The sequence below is a fragment of the Ailuropoda melanoleuca genome, chromosome 8 (assembly GCF_002007445.2).
Source record: "Ailuropoda melanoleuca isolate Jingjing chromosome 8, ASM200744v2, whole genome shotgun sequence".
Classification (NCBI taxonomy): Eukaryota; Metazoa; Chordata; class Mammalia; order Carnivora; family Ursidae; genus Ailuropoda; species Ailuropoda melanoleuca.
In genome coordinates, this window is record NC_048225.1 from 57,986,229 (window position 1) to 58,009,616 (window position 23,388).

The 23,388-nt window shown below is 40.2% G+C and overlaps 1 protein-coding gene across 1 annotated transcript in view; it reads left to right on the top strand.

Moving 5' to 3' along the window:
- LOC100469189 (E3 ubiquitin-protein ligase TRIM22) overlaps positions 1-23,388 on the top strand; it is a 34,220-nt gene that overhangs the window by 6,101 nt on the left and 4,731 nt on the right. The window contains 9 exon segments of the mRNA XM_034667615.1: positions 304-790; positions 1,640-1,735; positions 2,375-2,605; positions 8,079-8,101; positions 9,312-9,412; positions 9,981-10,162; positions 19,749-20,210; positions 20,780-20,875; positions 21,514-21,744. Of these exon segments, the coding sequence (XP_034523506.1) occupies positions 365-790; positions 1,640-1,735; positions 2,375-2,605; positions 8,079-8,101; positions 9,312-9,412; positions 9,981-10,162; positions 19,749-20,210; positions 20,780-20,875; positions 21,514-21,744 (1,848 nt within the window). The 5' untranslated portion in view covers positions 304-364.

The window sequence follows — 23,388 nt, forward strand, 5'->3', positions numbered from 1 at the left end:
CATTGGAAACCAGTTTTTTGAGCTTTTGTTCTCTGCCAACTTTCTGCACCTCTTCAGAGGGTCAGAGCAAAAATGGCTGCGCCCAAACCTCCGGCTGAGAGCAGAGAAATGGCCGTCTGCTCTCTTCACTAACCCTGCCAGGACACACAGTCTCATTTTTGTATGCAACCTCCCAGGGTGTGCACCCACAGTGGCTCTCTCAGTGGTCATCCCAGGAGCCCGGGTGTGTCCTTACCCTTTGTGCTTCTAAAACCTTTCTTACCTTTCCAACTCTGCCCCGTTTTAACCTTCCCAATCATGCAGGGATCTGTGAGCAAGAGGAGCCACTGAGATAAGGACAGACGGGAGCAAGGGAGCAGCTGCTATGGCTTCTAAACTCCTGACAAACATAGAGGAGGAGGTGACCTGCCCCATCTGCCTGGACCTCCTGAAGGAACCACTGAGCCTGGACTGTGGCCACAGCTTCTGCAAAGCCTGCATCACTGCAGAGAACAAGGAGTACATGACAAGCCAAGGAGGGAAGAACAGCAGTTGCCCTGTGTGCCGAATCGCTTACTGCTCTGGGGAACTGCGGCCTAACCGGCATGTGGCCAACATAGTGGAGAGGTTCCGAGAGGTCAAGGTGACCTCTGAGGAGGGGCGGAAGAGAAATCTCTGTGAGCGCCATGAAGAGAAGCTCTTGCTCTTCTGTAAGAAGGATGGGAAGGTCATTTGCTGGGTTTGCGAGCGGTCTCAGGAGCACCGTGGTCATGAAACGGTCCCCATGGAGGAGGTTGTCCAGGAGTACCAGGTGAGAGACCAGGATGGAGGGAATACAGGGCAGAAAATAGAACTTAATGAGAAATCTTCACTTTGCATTCAACTTTAGTTACCTTGTCATCATAGACCTGAGGCCCGTGATGTCTTTTCTTCCTATTCTCACCTTCCAAGGCCTGAAGAATTTTTTAAAAAAAATTTTTGCCTGAGGGAAATTTTGTGCATTCCCTTAAATTACAAAAAGATAAACTTACAGTACAGATTTAGTCAAAAGTGGATACTTTTGTACCTTGTGCTAGACGGGTGGAGATTTAGTGCCCAAGAGAGGCCGTCATCACCCCATTGAACAGGAGGATAGATGGAGATGTAAGTTCTTTTCTTGCTGCAGAGTTTAGTTTGTTCTAATATTACAAAGAGAATCAGTCCTCTTTTTGATGAAGGGATGGTGGCATCTATCACCTGGGTCTTCTTTTTCTTTTTAATTTTTGGTTTATTTTTTAAAATGCAAGTATAGTTAAATACTGGGCAATCTCTTAATATAATTTTCTGAATAGAATGCAATTTTGTTAATATAATTGATACATTTATATATAAAAAAGTGATTATCTCTGTAGATGCTGAAAAGATATTATTTTATTAACACTTTTAGTTAGCCAACGTACAGCACATCATTAGTTGCGTATAACACCCAGTGCTCATCACCTGGGTCTTAAAGAACAAGTTCACCATGTCAAGTTTCAAGTCATAGATTCCAATTGCTGTTCTCACTGATTCTGTAAACTCTAGTCTCTTTGGAGATTGACCCGATGTTTTCTCCATTTATCCTCTATGCCAATGCTGAGAAATCTGACAGCTTGACTCTGTTGTGACTCTTCTCTCATAGGAAAAGCTCCAGACAGCTCTGCAGAAGCTGAGGGAGGAGCAGCAGGAAGTGGGGATGTTGGAAGCTACCCTCAGAGAGGAGAGAACTTCCTGGAAGGTAGGAGGAGATACTTTCAAAGGGAGTTAGAAAAAAATGCCGACAGGACCTTGAGTGTTAGTCACAAGGATCTCTCCTCCTTTTTGTTCCCTGATAGTCGATATGTCCAGAAGTCATTTAGTTAGTCCTCTTCTTTATCCTTTCCCTGATAAAGGTGGAGGCTGAAAAGTGGACATGTTATAAATGAACACAGACGTTTAGAGGGAGGTATTCACATAGAGGATGGTTAGTGAATCCTGGGTTACATTCCTCTTGTGATTGTGCATCTTTGACCCTCCTGGGGGAAGACAGCAATGACTCATGGTTCTGTCTGCATTGTTCAACTTTCAGCCACGGGTCTGGGGAAGGGGGTCAGGAGTAAAGCAAGGAGACTTGGTTGTCCTGGACAGCTTGTGAAAGCAAAGCCATACCCAAGGATCCTATTTGGGCTCAGGGTTGGTCTCAATAATGCAAACTTGAGGCCATTATTTTGGAATGTGATGAAGAAAAAATAATAGGAAAAGTCACCTTCCCCAAGAATGGCTCCTTTGCTTCTCTCTCATTTCCCAGTGAGAACTTTCCAAAGACAATAGTTCTCTTTCTGGCTCCCAGTCTCTGCCTGATAGACAGAGCACCTCTCTCTCTTTCTCATTCCTGAAGGAACAAATGCAAAATGAGAAAAGGTGTGTCCAGGCACAGTTTAAAAGACTGAAGACTATCATGGAGTGTGAGGAGGTGAGGATGGTGCAAAAGGTGGAGAGTGAGGAGAAAGCTTTTCTCAACACCCTGGCTGCGACGGAGGATGAACTTGTCCAGCAAAGCTAGCTGGTGAGAGACCTGGTCTCAGAACTGGAGCATCGGCTGCAGGGGTCGGCAATAGACATGCTGCAGGTAAGACTCAGGAAGAAGCCTCAGCATCTGAGATTTGAGAAAAATTAAGACAGAGTTTCCTTCTGTTCCATGTTGCTTTGCTCTTTCTGGTGGTGACACAAAGATTCCTTTGGCCTTGCAATATCCCCTTTCCTGTATCTGTGTCAGAGGTTATAGGAATAAATAACCAGGGACAATCTCATACTTATCTATCAAGTGAAGTGCAGAAATCTGACAGTGGGATTTGCACTGTATCCAGGGATAGTCTAGAGGCCTCTGTGATCAGTGATCCAGTGCTAAGGACTTCTTGGGTACCTCTTCATGATTCAGCCTGGTCACAGACAAAGGAACGTCACATTCTAAGACTTCTTTTCCCTCATAGAATAAAGATTTTTCTCCCTCTTTTTCTGTTTCCCGAAAAACAAATAAACAAAAAACAAATTGTGAAGGACTAGTATTATTTATTCTTTAAATATTCAATAGAATTCACCAGTGAAGCCCTCCCATTCTGGGCTTTTCTTTTTCAAATGGCTAAAAATAATATTTAAAAATATGTATTAGGTTTACTTACCATTCTTAAGTCAGATTTTGATGATAAATGTCTTTGTAGGGATTTGTCCACTCTAAAGTTGCCTGATTTGTAGATATAAAGGTAGTCATAATAATCCCTTATAATCTCTCTGGTTTCTGCAGCACACACAGTAATGTCCCCTTTTTTATTTCTGATTTTGGTGGTGTGTTTTTTCTCTTTTTTTCTTGGACAGTTTAGTTGTCTTTGGTCAATTTTTGTGATTTTCTTCAAGAACAAACTTCATTATTTCATTGACTTTTTTAACCTTTTTTTTTTTAAATTTCCTTAAAGATTTTATTTATTTGAGAGGGAGAGAGAGCATGAGTGGGGGTGAGGGGCAGAGGAAGAGGGAGAAACAGATGCCCCACTGAGCAGGGAGACCAACAGGGACTCCATCTCAGAACCCTGAGATCACCACATGAGCTGAAGGCTGCCACTTAACCAACTAAACCACCCAGACTGCCTGCCTGTTTGAACATTTCTATGTCATTTGTGTCTGGTCTTGTCTTTATTGTTTCCTTTGTGTGTGTATGTGTATATGCATGCATGAACGTGTGTGTGTACACACATGAACACAAGTATGTGTACACACATGAACATGAGTGTGTACACACATGAACACAAGTGTGTGTACACACATGAACACGAGTGTGTACACACATGAACATGAGTGTGTACACTCATGAACACAAGTGTGTGTATACACATGCATGAACATGAGTGTGTGTGTGTATTGGGTTTAGTTTGCCATTCCTTTTCTAGTGTCTTAAAGTGAAAACTTTGATTACTTATTTGAGACCATCCTTTCTGGTATAGAATTTAATGATATAAATGCAATGATTTATGTATATTCCATATATTATTTATTTATTATTTATTTATTTAATTATGTTCCATTAGCCAACATACCATTCCATATATTTTGATTGTTTAGTTGTTATTTTCATTTAGTTCTACTTATTTTCTAATTTCCTTTGTGAATTTTTTTGTTAACCCTTGGGATATTTGAAAGTGTGCTATCTATCTATCTATCTATCTATCTATCTATCTATCATCTATCTATCTATCATCTATCATCTATCATCTAACATCTATCTATTTATTGTATTAACATACACTGTAATATCGGTGTCAGGTGTACAATATAGTGATTCAGCACTTCCATACAACACCCTATGCTCATTACAGCAAGTACACTCCTTAGTCCCCATCACCTATGTAACCCATTCCCCCACCCACCTCCCCTTGGTAACCATCAGTTTGTTCTCTATAGTTAAGTGTCTGTTTCTCGGTTTGTCTCTCTCTCTCTCTCTCTTTCTTTTCCCTTTGCTCATTTGTTGTGTTTCTTAAATTTTCTACATATGAGTGAAATCCTATGGTATTTGTCTTTCTCTGACTGACTTATCTCACTTAGCATAATAGTTTCTACCTCTATCCATGTTGTTGCAAATGTCAAGATTTCATTCTTTTTTTATGGCTGAGTAATAGTCCATGGTGTATAGATCCCTATCTATCTATCTATACCCCACACACATATATATGCCACATCTTTATATATATAAAGATATACATAAATTATTATATATTATAATATATACACATGTGTATATATATATATTATATATATAATATCAGTCATCAGTTAATGGACACTTGTGCCGTTTCCATAATTTGCCCATTATAGATAATGCTGCTGGAAATATTGGGGTGCATTTATCCCTTTGAATTAGTATTTTTGTATTCTTTGGGTAAATACCTAGAAAGTGTGCAGTTTAATTTAACAATACTTGATTTCTTACTTTTTCTTCTGGTGTGGATTTCAAATATAATTTCTTTGTAATCATAAAACACATATTTTATTATTTCACTCTTTAAATGTATTGATACTTGTTTTATGGACTAAAATATTGTATGTCCAGAATTTTTTTCTATGTGAATTTGAGAAGAATGTGTTTTTTGCATGTATTAGATAAAATAATCTATAGATGTCTATTAGGTCAAGTTGGTTAATAGTATCATCTATGTCTTCTGTATCTTTGATGGTTTTCATACAGGCTATTCTATCAATTATGTAGAGTGAGCTATCAAAATCTACTACTGAATTGTCTATTTTTCTTTTTAATCCTTTCAATCTTTCTTTGTGTATTTTGAAGCTCTGCTGTTGGGTACATTTACATTTGTAATTGTTATAGCCCTTCTTGATGTACTGAACCTTTTATCATTCTGAAATTTCCCTCTCATTATCTCATAATATTTATTGTCTTAAAGTCTATTTTGTGTAATATAATATATACATGAGCTATTTTATGATTGTTGCTTGGATGGTATATATTTTTCTAACTTTTTACTTTTGCCATGTTTGTGTCTTTGGATCCAAAATATGTCTCTTGTAGATAGCAATAGTTGAATCTTGCTTTTTATCCAGTCCAACAATTATAACCTTTTAATGGGGGTGTTAGGACAGCAACATTTAGTGCTAATGTTGATACAGCTGTATTTACATATATCATATTGCTATTTTTTTCCATATGTTGCTTGTAGTTTTCATTGTCCTTTCTCCTTAACTAGCTTTGTTTGAGTTAAACAAATATTTCTAGTATAAAATATTAAGTTTTACTATTTCTGTGGGGTTTTTTGTCGTTTTTTGTTTTTTAGTTTGTTTTCCCCCAGTGGTTGTTCTAGTGATTACAGTATGCATCTTACCCTATCATGATTTACTTCAGATTAATATTAAGTTAATTCCAGTAAGATATAGAAACTTGCCTCCAACATTATTTCATTTCCTTCCAGCTCCAAAACATGGGTGCTTTAATATGGGCACCTGATCCAATGCAGAGCAAGGACATGCAGGCATAAGAGTTTTTTGGGTTTTGTTTTCTGGTTGTTTGTTGTTGTTGTTGTTGTTGTTGTTTTTTAACTGGGAAGAGAAGTTTTCTTTTCTTCTGGAGTTTATATCAGGAGATTCATGTTTCCTTCATAGACTGAGAGTAAAGTCAATATAGAGGGAATAAATAGAATTTGGAGGACATAGACCAGATCCTGATGATAGGGTTTGAACTTCAAAATTCAGCTTTGATTAAAGTTATAACTGCCCCCCACATCCTTTCCTCTACCTAATCTGGTTTTGTTTTTTGTCATGTACAACATTAAAGCCCTAATACAGAGAGCAAAGCCTTTTTTTTTTTCCTGCCCTTATTGACCCACCTGTTGGCTTAGTTTTCGGTAACATCAAAGAAGATAGGCTGAGGTAAAGGAAACCAAATATATTGGTAGATATTTGTTCAAACAACCAAAACAATACCTAAGATGATAAAGAAAATCAGATAACTAAACACTGTTAAGAATGTGGACTAAACGGAGCTAATATTACTCTGTATGTTAACTAACCAGAATTTTAAGTAAAAACTTAAAAAAATAAAAACAAAAACAAAAGCAAGAATATAGATTAAATTGCTCAGTAGAGCCTGAAGTGCAGGTAAAAGTTGTGGTTTTAGGACAGTGACTGAGTGGATACTCATAACGTTGTGAACAGTGGAGTATAAGAGAGGAGATGGTTTGGTTCATGAATGGTAAGTTACATATTAGACGTCCTAACCTACCAGTTCCTGTGGCTTCTTTACTACTGAATATGTTAATGTGCATCTACAAAGCTGAGTAAAAACAAAGAGTTGGAAATCAAGTTCACATATGTGTGTGTTGAATTTAAGAGAGTGTACGAGATCAATTGCAGATAGTGTGTAAAATGAGGAGAGACTTGAAAAACACCTAACTTAATATATTTGCTTGAATCCTCTGCAAAGCCATGTAAACGTCTTGAGGGATATTATGATTATTTACTCATCTTTGATTGTCCAAAGCCTGTCCTGGTGTTTGACAAATAATAGCGTACCACTTTATGTTTCTATTTAATAATTGAAAGAATCATTGCCTTATTCAAACCATCTCATGCGTTTAGGAAAAAATTATGGGACTTTTGTTTTCCTCGTATGTCTCATTTCCAGAACTAGAAACTTCATGCTATAGTTCTACAATGCTCAAAGCTGTTTCTACCTTTTAGGAAATCTGACAACCTCACATGAGTCTTCTGGAATGATTACCCTGGATCTTATTTTTACTTATTTGCCCTCACATTGGGACCATCTTTACTCCTACTACGGGGTTGGTGGGGAAGTGATGGAGCTTTGTAAGTAGGGAGGTTATTACCTCTTTTTTTTTTTTTAAATTTTATTTTATTATATTGTGTTAATCACCATACAGTACATCCCCAGATTCTGATGTAAAGTTTGATGCTTCATTAGTTGCGTATAACACCCAGTGCACCATGCAATACGTGCCCTCCCTACTACCCATCACCAGGCTATCCCCTTCCCCCACCCCCTCCCCTCTGAAGTCCTCAGTTTGCCTCTCACAGTCCATAGTCTCTCATGTTTCATTCCCCCTTCTGATTACCCCCCTTTTCTTTATCCCTTTCTTCCCCTACCGATCATCCTAGTTCTTATGTTCCATAGATGAGAGAAATCATATGATAATTGTCTTTCTCTGCTTGACTTATTTCACTTAGCATTATCTCCTCCAGTGCCGTCCATGTTGCAGCAAATGTTGAGAATTCGTTCTTTCTGATAGCTGAGTAATATTCCATTGTATATATGGACCACAGCTTCTTAATCCAGTCATCTGTTGAAGGGCATCTCGGCTCCTTCCATGATTTGGCTATTGTGGACAATGCAGCTATGAACATTGGGGTGCATATGGCCCTTCTCTTTACTACGTCTGTATCTTTGGGGTAAACACCCAGTAGTGCAATGGCTGGGTCATAGGGTAGTTCAATTTTTAACTTTTTAAGGGACCTCCACACTGTTTTCCAGAGTGGCTGTACCAACTTGCATTCCCACTCTTGACTCATGTCTTCCCTTTTCTCCCTAGGATGTGAATCACATCATGGAAAGGTATGTGTGGGGGACCAGAGATGGTCCTTCTGTGCAATGAAAAGAGGTTTAAAGTCATTAGAGTTCTGTGGTGATCAATTAGAATAAAATATCTCTCAGGGCAGGACAATTTGGGTGTAGTTATATGCTAAATTTCCGTTCACAAATCGTGGTTTAGGTGTTCTGTAACTATTGAGAATGGACCAGGTTCTATGGGAGGGAATGTGGGTGGTGGGAAGTCACACAGTTTGGGTTAGTAGCAGTACTGGGTATAAGGGGTGGCGGACCCCTGTGACTTCATAAATTTTATTCACCTTGCACGCCTGTATCTGACTCAGGTACTTATATTTCATAGGTGCCTGGCTTATCATGGGAAGTTCGTGTCTTCTTTACCTGCCAAGCTTTACCGCCAAGCAATTGGAGACAGTTCCCTTATATTTAAACTTCTGCCCTGGGAATAGAAGAGACCTTCCATATGGCTCTGTATAGATTTCAAAAACAAACTTGAATCTTGTGGAGTATTTTGGCCCTAGTACACACTAGTGATCCATCTCGGTCACATATTTTAGAAGCCAGAACGGAAAAGTAGCATTCTTGTGTCTAAATTTGCACACCTACCTGACAGCATCAAGCTTTTTCCTAACACATGAAATTAAGGCCATCCTTAGTTTGGTGTTCGTGTCTTCTGTTCTGTTTGCGAATTTTCCCAGAAAACCTGAAAGCTCAGAGGTTATTCTGAGGGCTTCCCTACTGGGGGGCAGAGTTTAAAGATCTTGGTCCTCCCCAGACAATATTTCCACACCTGGTATGTTCCAAACATCTGGGAGCCAGGTTCTGCAGCCTCACTTTCTGATCATCTGCCCTGGGAACCCACAACTATGCAGTGACTTTTCCGCACATTAAGTTTTTTTTAAGATACCAAAGTTTTGTTTTGTTATACCCATTAGTTCATATAATTTCTAGGAGATAGAAAGGGAGAGGTTCATGGTTTACTTTTGGAAGGAAGAAACTGCCTCTGAGAGGTCAAGACTTTCCCAAGGTCACACAGAGGGTAACTGGGAAGGTGGACATGAACACATTTCTTCTGGTTCCAAGGTCAAGAGTCTGCTCTCCTCTTTCTCAGGGTCTCTGGGGAGGAGGGTTCAAGCTCTTCAATGGAGTGAATAGGAAGTCAGTCATTTTGGAAGGACAAAAATTCAGAAGTGTGGGGTTCAATTTTTGTCATCCTTAGGAGTAAGAACTTGAATCTGAAGAAACCAAAAACTTTTCTCAAGGAACAAAAGAGAGTGTCCCGAATTCCTGATCTGAAAGTGATAACACAAGCTTTTAGAGGTGAGGAGTACTGGAGCAAGTGGGTGGCTCTGGGAGTCTTGTAATGGCAGGGGCACTTGTAATGGGGAAAAGGGCACAATTTCTAGGTATGGAGAGAGAAGACAAAGGACATCACATGCTAATGATATGGTCATATTTAGTGGGGAATGGCCAGGTGCCTGGGGCACACTCTCCTTCACCAGTTCACTACCTTGCCATAGTCCCCAATCCTTCCCCTAATCTTCAGGGGAAAAAGATTTCAGGGTTGCCTCCTTCGCTTGTGTTGATTATAATTTTTTATTATTTGAGAGTTAACACATATAGTACTACTGAGGTGAGGAGAAATCAGTATTATCAAGCCACCTTGTTCTCATCACCTTTCATTTTTTCGTTCCTAGTAGGTTTTATGTTCCAACGCCCATCTTTTCCCTTCCAACACATACATACATATTCTGCTTCTGCAGTGTTCCACATCTCCCCAAGAACAGAACAGAATTTTTCCCAGTTCCCATTTATTCCCAAGATCCCTCTCACAGTGTCATAAATAAAGCCATGTCATATCTCTCACCCAGCCCCAATTTTTCTGCAGCTCAGATGACTCCAAACATCTCCAAAATACAGCCTATGCTGTCTATTTCTACAGATCGAAGACAAATGAGATGTGTGTGCTGTTGGAAACCAAATAATACATATGATAGCAATTATGGTGTCCTGGGCTCCCTGGTTATTGGACTGGGGAAAAATTACTGGGAGGTAGATCCTGGAGGTATATGATGGAAAATGCCCAGAACCCAATATGAAATTTCATGTTATACATGATTAAAATCATCAACATGTTTACCTAGGTTTCAACCAAATATGACTACTGCATTAAAAGGTGCCACATCAACTTGAATATAATGTTTTTAAGGAGTCGTCCTTCTCCGATCCCTTCATATTAATCTTGGCCCTACCTGTCCCTCCCCACTGTGTTGGAATTTTCCTAGACTATGAGGGTGGCCCTGTTTCACTTTTCCATGTCACAAACCATGGGTTTCTCATCTATAAATTCTCTTCATGTTCCTTTTCTCGGATAGTTTTTCCATATTTCAACCCTATGAAATGTAATGATCCCATACTCTGTGCTCACCACGTTCTTGAACCTTCTTACAAGCCTACTCATTTCTTTGTAGTGCCTCTTGCCTTGGGTGCAGCTGACGCACCCACCGAGCTTATCTGCACCATTCTCACCCTCTTTTTTTTGCTGTCTTCCTTCTCTCCATTTGAACACCCTTCATTCAGGAGAAAATATAATAGTTAAGAGTGATAGTTTTGTGTCCAGAGTGTCTAGGTTCTTGTCCTGTCTCTCCACACAATGCAATGTAACCTTGAATAATGTACTTAAATGCTGTGTTTATTTTCTTAAAATCATCTTGGTGTAAAAACTGCACTGTACTTAGGATCACTGTGATAAAATAAATGTCATTAAGTATAAACATTAAGCGCTTTGATTTATTTTTTATTTTTTTTTAAAGATTTATTTCTTTGAGCAAGAGCATGTGCGAGAAAGAGCAGGAGGATGGGCAGAGGGAGAGAGAGAACCAGACTCCCCACTGAGCAGGGAGCCCGACATGGGGCTCGATCCCAGGATCCTGAGATCATGACCTGAGCTGAAGGCAGATGCTTAACCAACTGAGCCACTCGTGCGCCCCTGAGTGTCTTAATTGTGAATAAATACTTGCTCCTAAAAAATGTAAGCTGTCTCAGTGTCTCATGAAATTCTATGGGATTCAGTTTTCTCATTTGTAAAAAATAAATAAATAAAAAGAAAAAAAAATGACAAAAAGAAATGTACCTGATGTAGAATTGTGAAAATTAACCAACAGGATGTTTTCTAGCGTGTAAGAAGGGATCTAGTAGGTGCCTATTTGTTTTTGGCTCCCTCTCATTCCGACTAAAAGAAATGATTTTAAGAATACGTATTAGCTTACTTTCAACATTAGTACCCTTGTTTTGGGTTAAGAAATAAAATAACTTGATTAAAGAATTACAATTTTCTTTAAATTTTAGCTAATAAATGTTTTTGTATAGCTGCCTAGTCTTTTTTTTAATTTCATTTTTCTGCAGTTATTCTATTTCATTGATATTGAATTTCAGTTTGGGCTATTTTCCCAACTTTAAAAAGTTATTATTCACAGTGATACAGTAAGAGAGGTACAATCATGGGATTTCTTAACAAAGGTGAAGGTAAGTGTTTTGCTTGCCTGATCAACTTTCCTTTTGCAGTGACTTGAAAGTTCTCAGGAAGGAAGAGGAAAATCCTGCTCTCTCCTTCAGTGAGATTGGAGCGGAGTTATCTCTGCAATGGATGTTCATTTGGGGCTTGGTGGGGTCCCGGTGTCTTTTAGCATTATTATTCCCAACTCTCTTTAGCTGTGTTGAGCTAGGAGAAAAAAAGTGGGCTGTCTGGTTAAACAGTATCTGTTCTCATGCCTGTTTGCCCCCAGAACCCCATCTGCCTCATCTTTGGATGACCTTTGATGACACAAAGGATTCCAAGGTGAATATTTCTAGAATCTGTGTGTGTGTGCACACGTACGCACGTGCATGCACACACACACACCTATATCTCAGCATTCATCCAGGGAAACTGGAGGAAATTGATCTTCTAAATTTTCCCTTTGACCTCTGCCTTCCTGTTGCCCCGTTGCTACAGTGAATAATTTGAGGAATATAAAAATGTCTTCTAGAAGTAGCAAAAAACGTGATAAGATCATAATAATGCAAGTGTGCAAAACCATGAAATTATAGGCGCCCAAAGTATATGAGGCATGCTTCTTTTGATAGCCCAGCATCTGGGTCACTTCTGTAGTCAGGGACAGCAGATAACATCTCTGCCTGCCGTGCTCCAGGAGGGAAAGGGAAATGAGGAGACTTCATGATTTTAAAGCCAGAGGGATCTAGGAAAGCTGATCCATTTGGTTCTTGTACTTGTAAACATACAGTGTTTGGGATCCTATGGAGAAATTCCCAGTGCTCCCTTTACCTATGTAAACGAGGCTTGATGACGGGGCCCCTGCCCAGTTCTGCAATCTCTCTCTTCACTCGTCTTTCTCTTTTTTTTTTTTTTTTTTTTAAAGATTTTATTTATTTATTTGACAGAGACAGCCATCGAGAGAGGGAACACAGCAGGGGGGGTGGGAGAGGAAGAAGCAGGCTTCAAGAGGAGAAGCCTGATGTGGGGTTCGATCCCAGAACGCTGGGATCACGCCCTGAACGTGAAGACAGACGCTTAACGACTGCGCCACCCAGGCGCCCCTTCACTCGGCTCTCTTGAGCCCCGTGCCCAGTCCTCTGGAAAAACCAGGTTTCTAAATACTCATGCTTCTGCCTGGGCCCTGTCTGCCACCTGGAAGCAAAGCTCAGCCAAGGATGCAAAACCAAAGGAAAACTTTTACCCTAGAGAAGAATTTCCAAAATTGTCAACATATTTAAAAAATAAAAGATAACTGTAACTTCACATACCTTTGTAAGAAATAATACAGAGACACACGTTATGCGCTTTCTTCAATTTCCCCCATTTTTCAGATCCTTGCCACCACCGTCAAGGCAATTCCAGTTTTGTTTTTGATACACACACACACCTCATAGGCAGACTTGTTTTCAGTTTTTTATTTTTAAATTTATTTTTATTTTTTAAGTTTTGTTATGTTAGTCACCATACAGTACATCATTAGTTTTTGATGTTATACGCAATGAATCATGTTTTCACTTTTTAACAGAAATATCATTTGATACATCATTGACATATAAAAATTGTAAACATTAAAGGTGCACAACTTGATGGTTGAATACTGTATATGCTGTGAAATGATCACCACAATCAGGCTAATAACATATGCATCATGTGGTGAGTATGTGTGTGTGGGTCTCCCCATTTCCTCCTTCCCCCAGCCCCTGACAACCACCATCCTAATTTCTACTTCCTAGTGTAACTTGCAGACCCTGCATAGAAGTGAGATCATGTGGTATTTCACTTCCTGTATCACAGATGGACTTTTATTATAATTCTGGTGTTGCCACATACTGGCCCCTAACAAAACTAAATTTTATGAAATATGCTTTCTCATTTATAAAAAAAAAAAAGTAATGAAAATTACTTGATGAGTTATGTTGCAAATTAAATAACAGAATATTTTAAATAATTGCTACTATTTCCTAACACATGAGCAGTGATTTAGAATAATGTCTGTTATTTTTCTGGTTCCCTTTACCTGAGACTTTGAAATAAATCATTTAAAAAACGCGTTATTAGTTTACTTTCAAAATTATTTCCTTTGCTTTGTTTTAACTAATAGAATAGCTTGCTTAAATAATTACAGATTTTTTAAAGAATTTTATCTGATTGTAAAATACTTTAGCATTGTAAGAGTTTTTTCTTATCACCTTCATAGCTGCCCGTCTTATTTTATAATTATAATGGCCTCTTTAACTGAATATACTAATGAATATCTTCCCCTGTTTCTGCAGTAATTCTATTTCATTGGAAATCTCCTTCTGTTTGCCTGGCTTTGCTCAATTATTATTCATGGCAATATGGAAAGAGTCCAGAGTACTTTGTGTGATTTCTCAACAATGTCCTAGGCCAAACTTTGGTTTCTTCTCCTTTGCCTCATTCTTCCCAGTGAGCTGATGACTCTGGCAGTCCTCAGGAATGACGAAAAGCTGGTTCTCCCCTCCTTTCTCCCAGAATTGTTTCTGCAGTGGTTCCTCATGCAGGCCTTGGTGAGATCTCCCTGTCCACTTCTCTCAAAATCCAAACTTATCATCCCTTTTGAGTGAATACTGTAAATTGACTCACTGGTTTTTAGAATTAATGCATATTTTATGTCATAATAAAGTGCCAGATGTTTTTTCAAGGTGGTTGTCCCATTTTTCATTATCACAGGTCAGAAAGGAGAAGAGGGACGATATGGTGTGTGGTGGTGGAGGCAGAGATATATAGTAGATGTAACTTTGGGATAGTCTATTTTTGTTCTGTAAATCTTACTGACAATTGGAGGGGAGTACAGGGCTCCAGGTGTGTGTGTATTTATGGGGTGTGAACAGGGGCAGGGTAGGTGAGTTGATTGTGAGACCCAAAGGTGATGAGTTCCTAATACTTCCTCCTCTCTCATGCCTCCTACAAATCCCATATCCATCCTTTGACTACTTTTGAATCTCTGATTTGACCTCACATCCTGGGCCTCAGACACCTAAACTTTCCCTCCAGACTTCACGTGAGAAGTTTGTTTGAGGGCAAGAGCTTCTGGAATGTGAAGAAAGACATGTTTAGCAGTATGGGGTGTAGAAGCTGATTTTTAAATCAGGATCCCTTCTCTTTAGCCCCCAAGAACTCCCTTCCTTCCAAAACTCAAACCCCAGTACCCCATATGTATTTCTAAGTAGGCTGAGATAAGGCAGCTTTGGGCTGTAAAGTCTTGGGTCAATCTATAATTTGAAAATTACACTTACATAGAGGACAGGTCCTCTATGTTTCTGAGCTTGGCCGAGAAGAGATAACAAAAAATTCATCCGGAGAAGGTGGGAGGGAATCAGAGACTCAAGAGAGGGTGAGAGGTTGGGAGGGTAGATGGGTAGGAGGGGAGGAGGATGGTGCGGGCTGATGTCCCAGGAACCACCTCTGAGACATCAAATTTAAGGTGGGAAAAATCAATGAAGAAATCAGAGCTTGTCAGTACAAGGAAACATGGGCTTTTGGTTGGAAACCTGAATGAACCTTGCTCCTTCTCCTACCACCCAAAGTCGATCTCTGGAGCTCACCACGTTGCTGTGATCCAGAGTCCAGCTTACTGTGCTTCGGCCCATCAGCAAATAAAAAAGTCCTCCTTAGGGCTTTGTGTCCCCCTCCATTTCCTATATCTCCTGCTGCAGAGGAATCTAAATGAAAGATCTCCCACTTTGGGCCCATGAATTTTAACTGTTTTCAGTCTGAAAAAAAAAAACACACAGGCCACAGGAAGTAATGTGGTTTGATAGCGCTGGTACAGAATGATTAAACAACAGGCAGTGAGATAAATAGCTGAGTAAACCTTAGGAACAAAACAGAGAAGACACGAAGAATTGTTGGTTAACACTCTTCAGAGGAGTTGATATCAAAGTTCATACCGGAATTCACATGCACCACAGAAAGTATGCTGACCGCAAGAGCAACAAGGGACAGAATCATGATCCCCATTAACATGTTCAATGCAATTAAAATGATATTAGAGGGGCGCCTGGGTGGCTCAGTCATTAAGCATCTGCCTTCAGCTCAGGGCGTGATCCCAGAGTCCTGGGATCGAGTCCCGCATCAGGCTCCTTGCTCCGCTGGGAGCCTGCTTCTTCCTCTCCCACTCCCCCTGCTTGTGTTCCCTCTCTCGCTGGCTGTCTCTCTCTCTGTCAAATAAATAAATAAAATCTTAAAAAAAAAAACTTCCTTTAAAAAAATAAATAAAATGATATTAGAGTTGTATAACTGTGTGTCTTTCTATTCAAATATCATTCCCTACGTGCAACACCTTGTAATAGATCTGAGACATGAAGGAACAACATAGAAAAGTTCCCTTCCCTTTATGGAACGTTCATCAAACTTACCGTTGTTTGGAGCAGAGCTGCATGAGGACGGATACTCAATGACAGTATTATATGATAACAAAGGTGATAAAAAATGCCAGCTCTCAGAACGTAACTTGTACAAAATTTAGATGCTTATGATTATGCACTTGAAAAGTATCACAAGTTTTTTCATTGTTAGGAAAAACTTCCTTCAGCATGGTTCAGTGATTATGCATGCATGTTATTCAATTCCTGCCTCGTAGATATAAGTGATTCAAATGGAGTTTCAAAGCCATGATTACCTTACATTTCTGTGGGTTACAAACAATACCAAAACATCTCTGCTTTAGTTCACTGAACATCGGGCTCTCAGTCGCCCGGCAGGGTCTCACATTGGTTCATGTGTGAAGTTTGCCATGCTCTGCAATTCTGCCAGTCAGGGATCCACCATCATTCAGTTGCCCCATCTAGAACACGTCATCAGAACAAGAACAAGGTACATGGCACAAAAATGTGTGTAGGAAATACAAGATGTTTCAGTCCTGCCTTTGATTGAGATTAAATAGGATAAATTTTTCCCCAAGGAAATGGGGAAAGGTAGAAAAATTATGGAGGTGTGTTACTCAGTAAAAGATTATGCTGGAATACTACCATGTATTAACCTCCGTGTTCTCACCTGCGTCCTAGTTGTTGGGTAATAAGGCACCGATCTGGTTCTACTCTGGTTAATTTCTGCAAGCCTTCCTTTTCTGAGCTGCCTGCATAAGAAATGGACACTGGTAATTAGCTGGTATACTCCTAAGATTCACTGACATTTTGGAAAAATTTTCTTCATAGGCTCACACTGAAGAAACTTTTATTTTTTTATTTTTATTTTATTTTTTTATTTTTTATTTTATTATTATCTTTTTTAAAGATTTTATTTATTTATTTGACAGAAATAGAGACAGCCAGCGAGAGAGGGAACACAAGCAGGGGGAGTGGGAGAGGAAGAAGCAGGCTCATAGTGGAGGAGCCTGATGTGGGGCTCGATCCCATAACGCCGGGATCACGCCCTGAGCCGAAGGCAGACGCTTAACCGCTGTGCCACCCAGGCGCCCCTATTTTTTTATTTTTTTAAGATTTTATTTATTTGACAGAGGTAGAGACAGCCAGCGAGAGAGGGAACACAAGCAGGGGGAGTGGGAGAAGAAGAAGCAGGCTCCTAGTGAAGAAGCTTGATGTGGGGCTCGATCTCAGAACACTGAGATCACGCCCTGAGCCGAAGGCAGACGCTTAGCGCCTGAGCCACCCAGGCGCCCCTGAAGAAACTTTTAAATTTTGTTTTTACTATACACAATGATGGCTGCTGATAGTCACTATGTCTGCTCATTTTTACAGACCTTTATAACTGATTATTCTTTCTTATCACAGTCTGCATTGCAAGAGTTCAGGTGTCAAGCCTTTCTAGATCAATTATTTTATCCTTTGTGGCTTGCCTGGGGCTTGAATATAGCATAAACTCAACAAATAATTATAGGATTGAATTGAAATGCTGAGTATTCAGGCTGTATCATTGTACTCCACATTTTTTCTTACTCAAATAGTCCTGCGGGAGTAAGCCGAGGTAGGAATAAGAATGCAGTGATTGGGTGCCCAGCTGGTGCAGGCCCTAGAACATACCCTTCCCTGGCACCCTATGTGGTGCCCTCCCACTGTTATTGTTTTGTAAGTTTCCATTCTTCTTCCTTTCTTTCATTTCCCCTTCTCAGATTTTAGGTTTCATTTCTACCCAGTTCCTGTATGAAACCTCCCTTGTGAAGACCAGTTTTCTGGCTTGGTGAGTTAATCTTGCCCATACTTGCATCTGATCTCCACTGAGTCAAGACTTCTCCACTTCAGTCTAAAGGTTTGTGGGGTAGTTGTGAAGGCAAAGGGCAGGCAGTTTGGGAGGAACAGATTGAGTGTGCTTGGATGAGTTTAATTTGTGGTTTTGAAGCTGCTCTGAATTCATCAAGGAGCCAGCTTGTATGTTTTCTGCAGGAGGGAGGTAGGTGCATTTAGTCTGGGGGTGGCATGACCGCTGAAAACAGGAGACTTAAGAACACTGAGAGCCTTGTGTTTCTTGGAGGGATCATTATTTCTCCAGGCTGAATTACTCTCATCTTCTTTCTATTCTGTAGTTTTGACTTTTCTACCTTGCCAAGGTGAGCCAGAATAACATTTTTCCCCCCCAGAAACAGAAAATCTCTTCCTCTTTTCCTCCAATGAAGCCTGTGAGATGGAGCTCTGTTTTCCCTCTTCATAAAAGCCCAAGCTCCTGGACAGATCCAGTAGAGACAAGAGTCTTTATCTGGACTTGTGGGAGGGAAAGAGATCTTAGGGGCTATGCCAGGGAGAAGACACTCTTGAAACTCATCCTTAATTCTTCTTGTCCTGATAACTTCTGGGAAGCTGTCCAGAACCTTCCTGATAAATCATTAGACTTTCGGCCAGCCTGATGAGAGAGGCTGGATGATCAGACTGCTGTCCATCTCTGCAGCTCCCCCATGGCCACTTGCCTCTCTGGAGCTCTAGCCACAGGGAATTTGTTCTCTTCAGAGTGTGCATGGCTTACTCTCACCTCAACAGCACCCCACGATACTCTGGTGTCCACTCCTGATTCAGAACTTGTCTTCCATCATCGTAGACACACCTTTGCATTGCTTTTTAGCTCAACTCCCTACTCCACTTTCCCTGCATAGAGCTAAGGAAAGGAGTTGGTAATTTCTCAGAAAAAAACTCCATCTTAATCTCACCGCTGAACACCTTGTACCTGATCTCAATGTTACATAGTATTTTGATGTGTACTTTCCTTTCCTCTCACTTTTCAGAAGTCACTGGTCTGTGTCTTACACCTAGACAAAGTTCATGTCTGCTGTATGTTGTTTACTCAGGGGGCTAGTACAGGGTCCAATAGATGGGAGAAAGTGGGTTTTAAAATTTTTAAAATATTTTTGATTAAATTCAAAATGTGCTTTTGACATTAAGAAAGTGGAGAGAAAGGCAGGATAGATGAAGCTTAATGGCAGTATCCTAAGTGAAAGAATTCAGCCTCCAAGGATCGTATGTTATAATTCCACCTTTATAAATTGACCAGAAAAGGCAAATCTATAAAAACATAAGATTAACGGTTGCCTGAGGCTCAGGTTCAGAATGGGCGTGACTGCTAATAGCAGTCAGTTTGCTTTCAAGTGATAGAAATGTTCTAAAATTGGACTGTGTGGATAGTTATATAGTTCCCTGTTTACTAGAATCATTGTATTGTACCCTTAAAATGAATGCATTTGATATAAACATGACTTGATAAAATTGTTTTTAAAAAGTGAGTCATGCAAAAATCAGGGGTAGGATCACTCCACGCAGGAAGAGAGGAGTGCAAAAGCCCAAGAACCACGGTGGGTTTAGTGTATTTAACATGGAGAATGTGTTTGCGGTGGGGAATAAAGACAGGAACAATTAATGGGTTGCACAAGGTTCTTGGTAGGAAGGCCTTCAATTTGTCCTACCAGTAGAAGGAGAGAAACTAGCAAGCTTGCCTAAAATTTGTCATGCAACATAAACTGAGAGTTAAAGCGTTTGCAATTATTACGAAGAGCCCTTTTCATTTTGCTACTGACTTACTCCTCTTGTAGGGTTTCTTTTCTTAATTGTATGTTAATGTTTTGCCCTGTTCTAAATCTCTACATAGTCAGTATCTTTTCTATTTCTGCCTTTCTTGTCATGGTCCCTTCAACATTCCCGGCCCTGCAGGAGTCTGTGAGCAAGAACAGCCTCAGTTGTCAGGACAGGAAGAAGCCAGGGGAGCTCTGCAATGGATTTTCCAGCACAGGTGAACATACAGAAGGATGTGACCTGCCCCATCTGCCTGGAGCTTCTGACAATGCCCCTGAGCCTGGACTGCGGCCACAGCTTCTGCCAAGCTTGTATCACTGCAAAGAGCAAGGAGTCAGGGACCCACAAAGGAGGGGAAAGCAATTGCCCAGTGTGCCAGTGCAAATACCAGTTTTGGAATCTCCGACCTAATCAGCCCCTGGCCAACATAGTGAAGAAAGTCAGGGAGAACATGAGCCCACAGCAGAAAAAGCTCTGTAAGCACCATGGAGAAAAACTCGTGATCTTCTGTAAGGAAGATGGGAAGGCCATTTGCCAGCGCTGTGCCCAGTCTGTGGAGCACCACGGTCATCAAATATTCTTCATGGAGAAGGTGATCAAGGAATGTCAGGTAGGCCCAAGGGTGAAGGTAGAGGGGCAGAATGGTACCTCAAGTGAATCCTTCACTTTTTTAAACTATTTTCTTCCCTTTGTCATCATAGAACTGAACTCTGCGATCTCTTTCTATACCCTTTGCTCAGTTTCTGAGATTAAAAGGATATTTCTGTGCATTCTTTCATTTGATCAGAAATAATTTAGGCTACAAAGAGAAGTTGGATGAGTGGAGAAATGTTTCCCAAGATAAATTCTGGTTGTCCCTTTGACCAGAAGGGTTTATGGGGAACACGGTTGGTCGGATGTGGGGAGCATGTCAATGAGACGAAAGGAACTTCCTTGCTGCAGGATCAATTCTTCCTCTAGGAAAAGAGATCATCAGGTTACTCTTGATAAGAGATGGTAGCTTGCATCACCCAGGGATACAGAGTACCGTAACCTCTTCAGATATTTGCCTACATCCTAGATTCTAATCACCAGTTTCATTTCTGTAACCTAGTCTCGTCTGAGATGAGTCTGATGTCTTCCCTCTATCCAGGTGCTAAGAAAGCTCATAGCTTGACTCTAATGATTCTTTTCTCACAGGAAAAGCTCCAGGCTGCTCTGAAGAAGCTAAGGAAGGAGGAGCCGAAAATGGAGGAGTGGGAAGCTGACATCAGAGAGGAGAAAGCTTCCTGGAAGGCAGGAAGAGATATTTCCTGAGGGAGTTCTGAGACAGAAAATTGGGCAGCACCTCAGTCCAGTCACAAGGAGGCCCCTTCCTCTTTGTTACCTCAGAATTAATGAGTTTGGGGGCTTCTCAATTAGTCCTCATTTCATTCCTTCCCTGTTGGGGTGGGTGCCAGAGAGTAAACATATCACAAGTGAAATCAAATATTTGGAAGTGAAAGCATAGAGGAAAGCAATGTAAAAGTGACTCAAGAATCCCATGTCCCATATCCATCATCGAGTTTGAGGCACTAATACTTCCAGAAAACACATTGAGAAAAGCCCAGTGTTCCCTATTTAGGAGGTGTGGGTGGAAGGGCTTCCTCTGCAGTGTGGCATGATTATCCGGGACAGGTGTCTGTAATCCAAGCCTCATCCAGGTGTCACTTTGTGTTTCAGGGTGGGCCTTGTTAAAGTAGACATTCATTCCTTTGGGAGAAACTCAAGAGAAAATAGTGGGGAAATGGCTTTCTCAGTCATTGCTCACTGCCTGTTCCCTGCTCTCCCTTTGAGAAGTCCCTGAGAAACATAGTTCTTGTCTTGGCTCCCAGGCCCAGACAATGTAGGCCCTTGGACAGACTGACTACCTCTTTCTCTTCTCATTCCCAAAGAATCATATGCAGACTGAGAGACAAAGGATTCTGAAAGGGTTTAATGAAATGAAAGCCATCCTGGACAGCGAGGAGAAGAGGGTGCTGCAAAAGCTGGAGGAGGATGAAGTGAATGTGTTGGATAACTTGGTAGTGGCCAAAGACCAGCTGGCCCGGCAGAAGCAGTGCTTGAGAGAGCTCATCTCAGCTGTCGAGCATCAGATATGGGGGTCGTCAGTAGACACGGTGCAGGTAAGGCTTGGGTTGGAGCTCCTACATGATGAGATTCAGGGGAAGCACAGAGACAAAATTTCCTTCTCTGCTGAGTCCCCGAACTTTCTTCCTCATGGTTCTATTCAAGCCTCGGGCCCCTCAGTATGCTTTCACTGTCATTTCAAGGGTCATAAGGATAGTTCAAAGTAGGAACTGCAAAGGAAATCGCCATTGTTAGTAATTTATAAAAGGCAGTGCAAAAAATTGGAGAGATATTCTTCATAAATTCCCAGGATGTGTCATCTTGCATTTGCAAGGCATCTCTTCACTAAGTTTAGTCAAATAACACAGATCTCTGTTTACATTTGATTTTCTTGTTATTGTTGAGTCCAGACTGTGCAATACCTGTGGTTTTGATTTGCATTTCCTGAGTGTAGGCCAATAACGTTGAACATCTTTTCATGTGCTTTATTGGACATTTGTATGTCTTCTTTGGAGAAATATCTATTCAAATTCTTTTCCTGGTTTTCCAACTGGGTTGTTTGCTTTTTGTTGCTGAGCTGTAGGAATTTGGTGTATATTCTCTATGGTAATACCTTATCAGATACACAATTTGCAAATATCTTATCTCTTTTTGTGCATTGTCTCTTTACTCTCTTCCTGGTGTCCTTTGATGCACAGAAATTTTTTAACTTTGGTGTGGTCCTACTTAGTTATTTTTCTTGTATTCCCTGTGCATTTTTTGGTCATACCCAAGAAATTATTACCAAATCCAATATTGTGAAAATCATTCGCTTTGTTTTCTTTTAATAGTGTTATACTTTCAGATCTTAAATTTAGATCTTTAGTTGATCTTAAATTATAATTTATATGTGATATAAGTCATCCATGTTTAATATTATCGTAACCATTGTATTATACTGAGGCTTTTTGGGGGGAAATAATTTGGTAAAAAGGCTGACGAGATGGCAGTCAGTGAAGGGATGGGCTGTATGAGAGATTTGTATGTCCAACCTCAATTGAATTACTTTTTTTGTTTTTGTTTTTTTTGTGGTAACAACCTCTTGAATTACCCATTAAGGAACCATCCTTACCCTCAGTCCATGGCATTGGTTAGAGTTGATAAAGTCAATAGCATCAGGGATGTATATGTCTCTCAAGTCTAGGTAAATCAGAATATCAGATTCCTTTATGTTTACCAATGATGCAGTAATTATTTTAAGATATATACCTGACCCAATTAAGGTAAATGATTTTTATGCCTTAGAATTTTACTATCATGACTAGAAAGAAGTTCTCTTTTTCACCAGATAACATATCAGGGACTATCATTTAAGCCTGGAGATTCAAGTTGATGCCATACAGAGTCTAAAAATAAACCCAATATTGCTGGTGGAAAATAGAATTTTGAGAAGCACAGATTCTGATGACAAGATTTTCATTTGGAAACCTAGCTATGACTAAAGTCACACCTGCTCCTGAATTTATTCTTCTTTCTTTTACATTTAAACCAGTTTTAGTCATATGCAATAACAACAAAAAAGGCTAATACAGAAAATAAAACTTTATCTGAGGATGTAAAGCCAACTGGAGAGCAAGTCTTTGTTGGTATAAGAGGGGTTAGGCTGGAGAGAGGGAAACCAAATATGTTAGTACATTTCTGTTCAAAAAATAAGGCAACTA